A 12,859-nucleotide genomic window follows, 5' to 3' on the forward strand; every position below is an offset into this window, starting at 1 on the left:
ATTATTTTACTCACATGCAAATGTAATCACTTAGGATTGTATGCAACTCAAGTTCTACTCGAGAGTGGATCAATTGAAATGATGCACCCAAGTTGTCCATTAATTTCATTAGGTCTACTCTTAGCAGGACTATCATTGGACGCAACCCTTAGACTACAGCTCATGTGATTAATTCCCTAAAGATTTCTTTAATCAGGGACCTGCCCTAATATTTTCTTAGTGCATGCAAGGGAAAAAAACTTTTTAAGAATTGAAATGCCTTGCGCTGATGTGATAACTTCTGTGATGTTTGAGATTAAAAACAAAATTGCTGTTATGATTATTACAGGCAAAGCCAAAAGATCCATTTCTGAAGAAGTACTGCAACCCGAAGAAAATTCAGGGTCTTGAACTTCAGCAAATTAAAACGTTTGGCAGACAAATTCTAGAGGTACAGGATTTTTTTTTAGATTGTCTAAAATAGATTTGCTGTTAAGGCAGGCAATCCACTTGAAGTTCTAAACAGTAACGAAAAGTGTATCTGAAACCCAATTCAGCTGTGAATGTTTTTCCATGTGTGCTAGAAGTGCCACATTGGAATGCAAAATCTGAATGAATTTTGCAGAGGAAAATGGGTGAGGTATGACTGTATGCGTGCAGGTAGAGAAGACTCTAGCCTTGCTTGCATTTTGTTCCTGTAAAATGTTCCTGGGGTGCAGGTGCAAAACACACCTTACCTGGGAAAGGGACCTACTTTTTGCCATGTGGAAGCCAATCTGTTTTGAAAGAAGCAGTCCCTCAATACATGCCTAAGATCAATGGCTTTCGACTGTTTTGAGTCCACGACTCCCTTGACCAACTACATTCTTTCTGTGTCACCCTGTGGGGCTCATTCAGGAGCCCAGTTACGTCACCCCTTGCCTGCAGAGCTGGCAGCCTCTCACCCTTTTTCAAACACCCTCCCTTGTGAGGTGTTCCCTCAGCCTCCTCTCCTTGGGAGTCCTCCGGGCAACTGCTGCTATCATCCCTGGTCTCTGAGCTGCCATTCCCCCCACCCCAGCTCCAAAGAGAGGTGCCTCCTCACACTGCCCCACAGGGGCCTGGGACTTGTCTGCCCATTCCCAACAGCAAAGGTTGGCAGACTGGCTAGCTGCGCTCCCTCATCCACTTGCTTGCTTACTCCAAGGCCACCTCAGCTCCTGGTGACCAGCACCCCCTGGCCAGCCCCAGAGGCACCATTCTCCTGGGGAGCTTGTAGCCAGGGCAGCTGCAACAAACAGTTGTGGAAGCCTTGGGGAGGCAGAGATGCAAGAGGGCATCAGAGGACGGAAGGAAGGAAAGAGGGCCAGAGGGCCAGTGTGGTGTAGTGGTTAAGAGCGGTAGACTCGTAATCTGGTGGACCGGGTTCGCTTCCCTGCTCCTCCACATGCAGCTGCTGGGTGACCTTGGGCCAGTCACACTTCTGTGAAGTCTCTCAGCCCCACTCACCTCACAGAGTGTTTGTTGTGGGGGAGGAAGGGAAAGGAGATTGTTAGCCGCTTTGAGACTCCTTCGGGTAGTGATAAAGCGGGATATCAAATCCAAACTCCTCCTCCTCCTCCTCTGACCATCATTCACGGCACACTGATTGGAAACCACTGCCTAAGATCATTGGAAGTGTGCTAGATGCAGTACGTGGCCAAAAAATGCAAAATGTGCGGGAATGTTCAGGGTGGCAGGAGAGGATATATTGTTTATTCATATCCTTCCTTACTTCTGCTAGCAAGTTCCTTATGTAGCAGAGTTACATTCCCCTTCTCGCGCACAGCAGAAAGCTGGTTGCAGGCTCGTTAGAACCTGTTACTTTTATGCCATTCAATCTGCCGCAGATTGAATTGTACGTTCCAGGTAAGTTCCCTCAAATCCCTCTTAAAAGAATAAAGACACCACAATCCTATTCTTAGTCAACAAAAAGTAAGTTTACTCACATTCAGGCAGTACAGTGGTACCTCAGGTTAAGTACTTAATTCGTTCTGGAGGTCCGTACTTAACCTGAAACTGTTCTAAACCTGAAGCACCGCTTTAGCTAATGGGGCCTCCTGCTGCTGCCCCGCGCCGCCGGAGCACGATTTCTGTTCTTATCCTGAAGCAGAGTTCTTAACCCGAGGTAATATTTCTGGGTTAGCGAAGTCTGTAACCTGAAGCGTATGTAACCTGAGGTACCACTGTACACAGTATCAATACTGAAGGCAGGCTTAAAGACTTAAAGTTACAAATAGCAACATGTGGATTTACCCCATATGGGGGACAGTCCCTGTGCTGCTCTTGGCTGCAAGCCAACAGAGCAGTCCTAGCTGGAAGCAGACAAATGGAGAAAGAGAAAAAAGGGGGGTGGGAGCTGCGTGACTCGTCCTTTTGTTACCTGGGCAGGTAAGGTCATGCCCACCTCTGGTCACATGCAAGAGGAAGGATGCTCCAGGCCAGGAGGAACAGGAAGTTTTGACTGGCTGGACCAAACATTCCCTTGCATGTCCACTCTAGCATTATAAGGAATGTTGCACTTGACTGCTACCCGTGGATCACATCCCACAAAATGCAGATGTGCACCTTGTGAGTTTGAGGTGGCTTGAGAAGGGAGGGAAGGTATTTAAGCAAATTATTGACAGAATAGGAAGAAACTGAGATGTAGCATCTGAAAGGGGAGAGGAAGCGCTATTGGATAGTAATAACAGAAGCATCAAAGGCGGTTGGGCAGGGGAAGTGTGAATAGGGCCTGTACCCATCACAGAACGAAAGCCCCCAAATAATGCCCTTTGGGATGTGTGGGAGGGTGTGGGATACATCCTTGGACAGGCGTTTAATAGATCTTGCCAAGGGAATTAATTTCCTCAAACTAAAACATCTGTGTGCTTGGTCTCCCAGGTCTTAAAGTTCTTGCACGAAAAAGGATTTCCGTACGGCCACCTCCATGCTTCCAATGTCATGATGGACGGGGACACATGCAGGTTACTGGATCTGGAGAATTCGCTGCTGGGGCTCCCCTCCTTCTACCGGTCCTACTTCACACAGTTCCGCAAAATTAATGTACGTCGGGGCAAGCATCTTTGTGCGTGGGAATCCGTTATAGATGTCATACGTTGCAATAGTTGTTTTATTTAAAAAGAAAAGCTATTCAGTAATGCTACGAGAGAAGCTTAATAGAAAGATGTTTAAAGGATGTTTGGAAACACAGCAGTGTGTTTTTTTGGGTTTTGTTACAAGAACTAGTTAACACTTATCTCTTTTTTTGGAAGAAAGAGGAGGAGAATTGGAGGGTGGCACCAAAAACCAGAAGGGAGAAACCCCTGACTTGTTCTGGTTTTGTTTTCCTAGAGGGAGAGGGAGAACGATAAGCCAACTCTGAAATGCCGAAACCTTGCAGTATGTAGTTGGCTTTTTCAGATAAATATTATATCGCACAATGAATGTACAGTTGCTACTCCTTTGCTACAGCGTCTTTTCACCAAAGAAGGGCATTTGTGAATACCACATACAGTGGTACCTTGGAAGTCGAATGGAATCCGTTCCGGAAATCCGTTTGACTTCCAAATCGTTCGGAAACCAAGGCGCTGCTTCCGATTGGCTGCAGGAAGCTCCTGCAGCCAATCGGAAGTCGCAGAAGTCACGTCGGATGTTCGGGTTCCAGAGAACATTCAGAAACTGGAACAATCACTTCCAGTTTTCGATTGTTTGGGAGCCAAAACATTTATGTCCCAAGGCATTTGAAAACCAAGGTATGACTGTATTGTAGTACTGGTGCTGTAAACATGTGAGTAGAGTACCGATGGATTATCCTAGAGGGGGTGGAGTCTTGTTTTATCACTTGGAAAAGCTCCTCTCTCTATTATAATGTCAAACTTAACATCACTTATCTGATGGGATCTCTGCCATATTGGTAGTCCTGAAAATACCTTGTAGAACAAGTTGGATCTTGCTGCTTTCAAAAATTGTTACCTAGTTGTTTTGAGTTTGCTCGAGACATGAGCTTGCAATATAAGCAGTCAGCAGAGAGGCTGTTTTGTGTCTGTCCCAAATCACAGTTCCCTAAACTTGCTAATCCTCCTGTGGCTTGATCTTAACCCATGCCTGCTCAGAACTAAGTCCTGTTGAGTTCAATGGGACAGACTCCCAGGTAAGTGTGTATAGGAATGTAACCTTAATTCATGTAATTCATGCTTGCCATTGGCGGTTATTCATTTTGCAGCAAGTACACGCAGGAAGTAAACATTCGTTACAAGCGCAGGATCGCTGATGCCAGTGGAGAGTAGGGTTCATGTGATAATCACGTGATATTTTAAGCAAGCTGTCTCTCCCTCCCATTTCTTTTCGCAGACTTTAGAAAGTGTTGATGTGCATTGCTTTGGTCACTTACTGTACGAAATGACCTACGGGAGACCCCCGGACTCTGTTCCAGTGGACAGCTTCCCCCCTGCACCATCCACATCTGTAGGTGAGTGAACTGCTCAAAGCAACATTTCAGCCTAATTCAAGCGGAAACTTGGATTGTTTGCATTTCTTTCAGGAGCTTCTACATTTCTCACCTTCAACTTAACTTCTGTATTTCTCACCCCTTCAGTAACTGTACTGGAATCCATTCTTTCTCCCGAAGCCATGAAGAACGGCATGCCTACAGTCTCCCGGCTCTTACAAATGCCGTAAGTCCCTATTTGTTCACCCTGTACAGGCTAGTCACTCCTAACTGGCTTCGAGTGACTCACTTGGTCATGGAACCACATGTTTGAACATCCGCTGTATAGTTTTGAAAGTTGCTTTGTTCGCTGTGCATTCGGATGCCATCACCACATTTTGTGTGGTGGTTCCTGGGATCACAGAGCAGGTTTTTGTCTATCTGGTTTTTGTCTATACAGCTGGATGCCTTTTTGAGTCAGGGTGGTGGACTGAACCTTTTGAAAAGGCACTGGTTTGCACCACTATTTTAAAAACTGCACTATTTTTTTCATTTCGTAGAATTTCTGAGCAACACTGTGTAGGAGGCTGCTGTTGCCTATATCACAGCTAAGGCTGGCTCCTTGGAATTGAAGTCTCATGGTTTAGTCATTGCACGGCAAGCTATTTTTGCAAAGCAGCTCCTTACCTAGTTGTACTAGTTTCCGCTAAGCTGCTGGAGACTTGAGTTGAAAGGAGCTGCTTCACCCATATCTACCTTGCCATATGGAGCTTAACCCAATTAGCTGCAGTTCCTATAAGCCCAAGTGCAAAATGAAAAAATCCAGCAGTTAGGTAGGATGGTGCTTGCTGGCTGGCTTTTGAATGTGCATTTTCTGTTTGTTTTTTATTTCAGGTTATTCAGTGATGTCCTTTTAACAAATTCAGAAAAAACACAGTTTAAGGTACAATTGAATTACATTGATGGCAATTTGCTTTTAATAGTATATTTTTTCTAGCCGTCCCTTCCCAACTTTTCAGTCCTTGACACATTGCTACCTCCCCCTGGCACCCTCTCCCCCTAAGCCCAACAGATTTTTACAGAATATCTGCAGGAATGCCATGTTATAAATACAGTGGTACCTTGGGTTAAGAACTTAATTCATTCTGGAGGTCTGTTCTTAACCTGAAACTGTTCTTAACCTGAAGCACCACTTTAGCTAATGGGGCCTCCTGCTGCTGCTGCCGCCGCCGCGCCGCAGCTGCACGATTTCTGTTCTCATCCTGAAGCAAAGTTCTTAACCCGAGGTAATATTTCTGGGTTAGCGGAGTCTGTAACCTGAAGCGTATGTAACCCGAGGTACCACTTTATTAGTCTCTGTCACCAAGCTGTGGACCTTTTTCTTTTCGCTTATCAGATCCCCACTAAGTTAAAAGAAGCATTGAAGATTGCCAAAGAATGCATAGAGAAAAGACTAGTAGAAGAACAGAAACAGGTAAGTTTTGAACCTCTTTCCATTAGTGCTGATGGTTTCTCAGACAAATTTATAGTCTGCTGCTGATTATTATTATTATTTTGGGTAAATATTTTTATAATTATTTCATTTTATAGTGTATATAAAGCAGAGAGAACTATTACAACAACATCTAATGGGGAAATGATTTTTGAATTGGTAAACATTTGTAATCTGCTTTGCCCCCTAAGTCCTTTTCTTCTTCCGTTAAAAGATTCATCAGCACAGAAGACTGACGAGAGCCCAATCTCATTATGGTTCAGAGGAGGAGAAAAAAAAGAGGAAGATCTTAGCACGAAAAGTAAGCAGCACTGGAATCTAAGATTAATAATAATAGTTCTCTCAGAATGGGAAAATAGTGTATATGCGATCATCCCATTTCAAACTGTATATACCGTACTTTTCGGACCATAACACGCAGTTTTTCCCCCCTAAAAGATAAAGGGAAATGTGTGTGCGTGTTATGGAGCGAATGCAGGCGGGAGGAGCCACTCTTGCTGGCTTTTCGGTCGCTGGGAGGGAAGCCGGCAACAGCTGAGTGCAGCGTGTCTGCCTGCTTGCTGGCTTGTGTACTCTACGGCTTTTCTGCAGCCTCTCCTCTCCTCGTCGCTGGGAGGGAAGCCGGCAACAGCTGAGTGCATCGTGTCTGCCTGCTTGCTGGCTTGTGTACTCTACGGCTTTTCTGCAGCCTCTCCTCTCCTCGTCGCTGGGAGGGAAGCCGGCAACAGCTGAGTGCAGCCTGTCTGCCTGCTTGCTGGCTTGTGTACTCTATGGTTTTTCTGCAGCCTCTCCTCTCCTCGTCGCTGGGAGGGAAGCCGGCAACAGCTGAGTGCAGCGTGTCTGCCTGCTTGCTGGCTTGTGTACTCTACGGCTTTTCTGCAGCCTCTCCTCTCCTCGTAGCTGGGAGGGAAGCCGGCAACAGCTGAGCGCATTCAGATTCTCAGTGTCTGCCTGCTCTATGGTTCTCCCTTACACACATGTAAGCGGCTCTGCTTTCTTTACAATGAGCCGGAAGGAGGAACAAAGAGGGCATCCCCTTTCGTCCCTCCCCCAGCACCTCACCGGTAAATTCAAACAAAGCGGCTTACAAGGCTCCTGTCCCTGTGTCTCCTCCTCCTCTTTTTGCTCCGTTGGAGGCAAGGCAGCTGCACAAATGTGAGTTCCCCCCCCCTCTCTCTTCCTTCCCTCCCTCCCTTCCTCTTCCAACTTCAAACAATATTGGGGGGCAGCCAGGTAAGCCCCACCTCACATACCACAATGGGGGGTAGGGGATGACTCCCCCAAATATTTAATGGGGGGGGGGGTGAAGGCACCTAGGCCCATAGGAGTTGGCTGCTTTGCCTAGGAGAAATGTGAGCTCTCCCTCCCTCTTCCAACTTCAATAAAATATTGGGGGGAGGCAGGTACAGGTAAGCCCCATCTCACAGAGTGCAATGATCTCAAGACAAAGTGCATGCACACTGGTACCTTATATGAATGGCAATGCCCATTGGCATGGGGGGAGGATGACTCCCTCAAATATTAATGGGGGGGAGGCACCTAGGCCTATAGGAGTTGGCTGCTTTGCCTAGGAGAAATGTGAGCTCCCCCCCCCCTTCCTTCATCACTGTATTGGAGATACCATACATTACTGACAGTTCCATCATTTTCTTGCAGAAAACTGCACCGGTATTTTCTTGCAGAAAACCTCCCCTGTTCTGATAAGGATGATAAAGCAGAGAAGACTAGCATATAAGATTCCTTTTAAACTAGAGGTAGTAAAATATGCTAAGGAGCATGGAAACAGAGCAGCAGAGAGACATTTTGGGCCACCTCCAACAGAAAGAATGATAAGAGATTGGAGGAAACAGGAGGATCAGCTGCAAAAAGCAGATAAAAATAAGCACACTTTTCGTGGACATGTTGCAAAGTGGCCACAGTTGGACGTGGCCATGAAAGAATGGATCACACGTCACCGCAATAATGGCTTCACAGTCTCCACAAAAATGATAATATATGAAGCCAAACGCATTGCTTTAGAGAAAGGCATTCATGATTTTACTGGCTCACCATCATGGTGCTACAGATTTATGAAGCGATGTGGCCTTGCTATGCGCACGAAAACTAGAATTGCACAAAAAATGCCAGAAGAATATGAATCTAAGATTCTGTCTTTTCATAAATTTGTAATTGATGCTAGGAAGAGAAATGGATTTGAAATTGGCCAGATTGGGAATATGGATGAGGTCCCGCTAACCTTTGATGTGCCATCTAATAGGACTGTTGATCTGAAAGGTGCCAAAACTATTGCTGTGAAAACCTCCGGACATGAGAAAACCCATTACACGGTTGTGCTGTCCTGCTGTGCAGACGGCACCAAATTGCCACCCATGTTAATTTTCAAAAGGAAAACATTTCCAAAAGAAGTGATTCCACGAGGAATTGTTGTACATGTTCATGAGAAAGGATGGATGGACGAAAATGGAATGAGAGTATGGGTTGAAAAAGTGTGGTCCAAACGTCCTGGAGGGCTTTTGAAAAAACCTGCCTTATTAGTACTGGACCAGTTTAGAGCACATATTAGCGAAACTACAAAAAAGTGCTTTAAAGAAGCGAAGACTCATCTAGCTGTAATTCCTGGAGGTCTTACCAGCCAGTTGCAACCTCTCGACGTTTCCATCAACAAGCCATTTAAGGTCTTTATGCGAGAAGAGTGGAACAAATGGATGGCTGCTGGTAATCATGATCTGACACCTACAGGACGAATGAAGAGGCCCACTATCACTCAAGTTTGTGAATGGGTGAAAACATCATGGCACTCGGTGAAGGAGGAAATCGTTGCACAGTCATTCAAAAAATGTGGCATTAGCAATGGTTTGGATGCAAAAGAAGATGAGATTTTATATGAAGATGGCGAAGAAAGTGATGCCAGTGATTGTGAGGAGCTGAACTTCATAGATTCTGACTCTGGCACTGATGAGTTCTTGGGGTTCACAGAAGACTAGAAGAGTACTCGAACCTAAAATTCTCTCTTCATTTGTTAATGACAGTGATGATGGTTCTTAATGCCACTGTTGACTGCTGTTCACTTTACATGGTTGTAATATGATTCTGATATACCGGTTGTTTATTAAATAGTTTAGTACAACATTTGATTCAGAATATTTTTTTTCTTGTTTTCCTCCTCTAAAAACTACGTGCGTGTTATGGTCAGGTGCGTGTTATAGAGCGAAAAATACGGTAACAGGATACAAATGAGAGGAGCAGCAATATGTTAGGCAGCCATTCATCCCTGTTTAAAAACTTTATTAATAAATATAATGGGAAAATAGTTGTATTTATTAATAACGTTTTAAAACAGGCATGGATAGCTGCCTAGCACATTGTTGTTTATCTCATTTATATATATCTCTTCTGCCTAAGAAGATAGTGTCTTCCATTTCTGTACTTGCAGCAACTCTGTGAGAGAAGCTAGAGCTAGAATAAGAAGTTTTAGCTATACTGAAACTTCCTGGCTAAGGGGATTTCAACCCAGCTGTTCCTGATCCAAGTCTAACATTTTGTACACTACCTCACAATGTGGTAACTTGTGGTAGATCTGTACCAACTCTGTATGGGTGCTTGTGGAGATGGGTCTATGTCAAAAGACTTTGATGTGCATCCTACCCTCAAAAGTTCATAATGTGACTGTCTGGCGGGAGACAAACACAGGCTGAAATCTACCCTGCACAAAGGACCACACTACTGGTTCAGTCTACATCCTGTCCACAACTGCGATGGCACATTTCTAAGCCAAATAATCATTGCTTCTCGAGGTAGTTTCTCATGGGCAAAAATCTAAAGTGGTGAGGGGAAGGTTCCGCTCATTTAAAGGACGTTGTTCTCCTCCGTCAGCACGTTGAGGTAGTCAGAAGAATGGTCCCAGCTAACACAACAAGAGGGGAAGATTCCAGTTCCAGGTCTCAACACTGCCTTTTGAAACTGTTGTCATGTTTCGAGAATAGTAGTGAGCTCCAGTTGCCACTGTGCACTGAAGCTGTACCTGCAGTATTCTGAAAGGTGGTAATTGGTGAGGATTTGGGCGCCCTGTGTAAATGCTCTTGGCCCCTGCAGTTAAGACTTGTCCACCATCGCTGCTGCCTGTCATGCAGTCGCCATGCTAATTCTCACAGGGTTAATGCGTGTGAAATGCGCAGGCCTGTTTGGAACTAGGAAAAAGAGTTGCGAAACGGCAATCGGCTAACCACTTGTGAACTGTTGAATCTCTTCCTTTTTGTGCCTGCAGAAGTCTAAACGCTCGTCCTTTGAGAGTGGAGAGGAACAAACGATGAAATACAGCAACTCTAACAATTCAGGTAACTAACTACACCAGGGGTCAGCAAACATTTTCAGCAGGGGGCCGGTCCACTGTCCCTCAGACCTTGTGGGGGGCCAGACTATATTTTGAAAAAAAAATAATGAATGAATTCCTATGCCCCACAAATAACCCAGAGATGCATTTTATAAGACACCTGAAGGCAGCCCTGTTTAGGGAAGCTTTTAATGTTTAACAGACTATTGTATTTTAATATTTTGTTGGAAGCTGCCCAGAGTGGCTGGGGAAACCCAGCCAGATGGGCAGGGTATAAATAATTTTATTATTATTATTATTATTATTATTATTCAGGTAAAAACACCAGGCAGGCCCCACAAATAACCCAGAGATGCATTTTAAATAAAAGGACACATTCTACTCATGTAAAAACACCAGGCAGAGCCCACAAATAACCCAGAGATGCATTTTAAATAAAAGGACACGTTCTACTCATGTAAAAACACGCTGATTCCTGACCATCCGTGGGCCGGATTTAGAAGGTGATTAGGTCGGATCCGGCCCCCAGGCCTTAGTTTGCCTACCCATGAACTACACCAAGATAGGAGCCTTGTTGTGACATATGAGGCACTGGAGCAAGATTTTTTTTCCTGCGGAGTCTAATGAAGTGTGTGTACAATGCTGACAATGCCATTGCTACGAGGCTGTCAGATCTCGAGCTGTGAGCTAGGGGGACTTTTTCTGGGATAGTGACTTGCAGTGCTCAGGATCTCCTTGTTAAGCCATTTTCCATAGATGCACAAGGATTCGCATACACTTGGGTTGGCACACCCTTGCCTTGGCTGTGGCAGCCCTTTGTGGCAGCAGCCATTTGCTTATGGTGAGCCTGACTAAGACACTGAGACCAAAAGCTGGAAAATGCACACCATCTCAATGTGAATTAACCAATATTTCCCTTCTGCTTCTAGCAATTGATTCACCAGGAAGGGGAGGAAAGCTGCTTGCATGAGAAGGGCGATAGGCCCTTGATACACATTCCAAGCAGAGCATTTTTATTTTTTTTAAAGAGAGATATGTGTTTATTAAGTTTTCAAACACAGCAACATCCAAACGAGACTTAAACAATAAAGAGCGACTATATAGAGCACGGTACTCCCCTTAGAATAAAATTAATAGAAGGTTCTGCATACTTTTGCAGACCTTGTAATAAAATACATTCCAGCAAGGGAGATTTTGGAAGCGTCGCTTATCAATAAGGTAGCCTCGCCACATAGAGAGATGTGTATTGCTGCGCAGCGCTTAGCGACCCAAATTAGATTGTGGACAGAAGATACATGAAGAAACCCATTGGGGTCTGTTGCTTTAAAACAGACAAGCCTGAACTTGAGCAATGGGAAGCTGTGGATTTGATCCGAGCAGTGGCTGGGAGGTAGACTGTGCTCCCCAGTGGGCTGTTCTTCAAAATGAAATTGGCCTTGTGTCTTCTTCCCAGCGTGTGGAAAAGAAGCAGGGGTTTGATTAGACAATAGGCCTGTGGAACAAGAGTTAAATACACACAGACACACTCTGATCTGATCTGATCTGATCCATGGCCACTGCTGCCTGCTGCATAACTCTCTCTAAAAAAACAAAACCAGCATTGGGAGACATTTTGTCCAACTCCCACATATCCCCTAGTTTGGCTCTCAAGGATTTAGTAATTCATTACTTCCCAGAACTTTTTCATGGTGTACAATCTTGTTCATGACCAGGTGCCGACAACATCCGCTGACCTGGCAAAACCCACCTGCAAATCCCCTTGTGTTTAGCTAAGAGTACAGTTGGTAAAGTTTCTTGCTGGAATTTTAATTCCCCTCCAGGCAAGTTTGCACTAGTGGGATCACTGCTCCGAAGGATAGAATTAGCCTCTATGAAGCAGACAGAGTATTGAAATTTGCACAGGGTTTGCCCTTCTCTGCTGCAAACTGCATGGCGTGACCCACCACAGAACACCCTGGCCTTGTTTGCATCCCACCCACTCGTATTCTGCCTAGTTCCTCAGCTTAGCTACAGGGCCAAGCTGTATCATGTTGAATGCGTCTTTGCATTCAGCATGGCTTATTTAAAACAAAAACAAAACAAAATAGCTGCCGGGGTGGGTCTTTGTTTAAAAGTCAGGACTGTGACAGGTGAGGAGAAATTTAATTCTTTTGCTTCCCGACAAGAAAAGACTGCCCCACTCCCCACCACTGCCTGCTATTTTGTTTTGGAAGGAAAACTCTCATTGGCGCTAACGGAAGCTTTCCTCCTGATACTAATAGCAGTTTGAGGGGAGGTGGGATTTTCATATGGACTGTGGCAGAGAATGAAATAGTTAAATTCCCCTTCCCCTCCTGCTGTGGTCCTGATCTTGAGTGTCTGCCACTGTATCTGCCTCGCCGAGAGATCACATTCACCCAATCCTATACCAGCTGCACTGGCTCCCGGTGGAGTACAGGATCAGGTTTGAGGTGCTGGTTTTAACCTTTAAAGCCCTATACGGCCTAGGACCCTCGTACCTACAGGACCGCCTCACCTGGTATGTCCCACAGAGGAACTTATGGTCAGCAAACAACAACACTCTGAAGATCCCGGGCCCCAGGGAAATTAGACTGGCCTCGATCAGAGCCAGGGCCTTTTCGGCTGTGGCCCT

The 12,859-nt window shown here is 45.2% G+C and overlaps 1 protein-coding gene across 7 annotated transcripts in view; it reads left to right on the forward strand.

Moving 5' to 3' along the window:
• The window catches only part of PXK (PX domain containing serine/threonine kinase like), a 55,239-nt gene that overhangs the window by 32,345 nt on the left and 10,035 nt on the right, over positions 1-12,859 (forward strand). For 6 of the 7 annotated variants that reach the window (XM_083601427.1, XM_083601426.1, XM_083601429.1 and 3 more), the window contains exons 9-16: positions 329-430; positions 2,881-3,042; positions 4,330-4,447; positions 4,574-4,652; positions 5,300-5,348; positions 5,802-5,879; positions 6,112-6,198; positions 10,162-10,231. In XM_083601427.1, coding sequence (XP_083457553.1) covers positions 329-430; positions 2,881-3,042; positions 4,330-4,447; positions 4,574-4,652; positions 5,300-5,348; positions 5,802-5,879; positions 6,112-6,198; positions 10,162-10,231 — 745 coding nt within the window. Of the gene's footprint in view, positions 1-328; positions 431-2,880; positions 3,043-4,329; positions 4,448-4,573; positions 4,653-5,299; positions 5,349-5,801; positions 5,880-6,111; positions 6,294-9,123; positions 10,232-12,859 lie in introns of all 7 variants that reach the window. The other variant, XR_014544974.1, reaches the window with a different exon arrangement.

This window comes from Podarcis filfolensis (genome assembly GCF_964270895.1).
Source record: "Podarcis filfolensis genome assembly, chromosome: 2".
NCBI classification, from domain to species: domain Eukaryota; kingdom Metazoa; phylum Chordata; class Lepidosauria; order Squamata; family Lacertidae; genus Podarcis; species Podarcis filfolensis.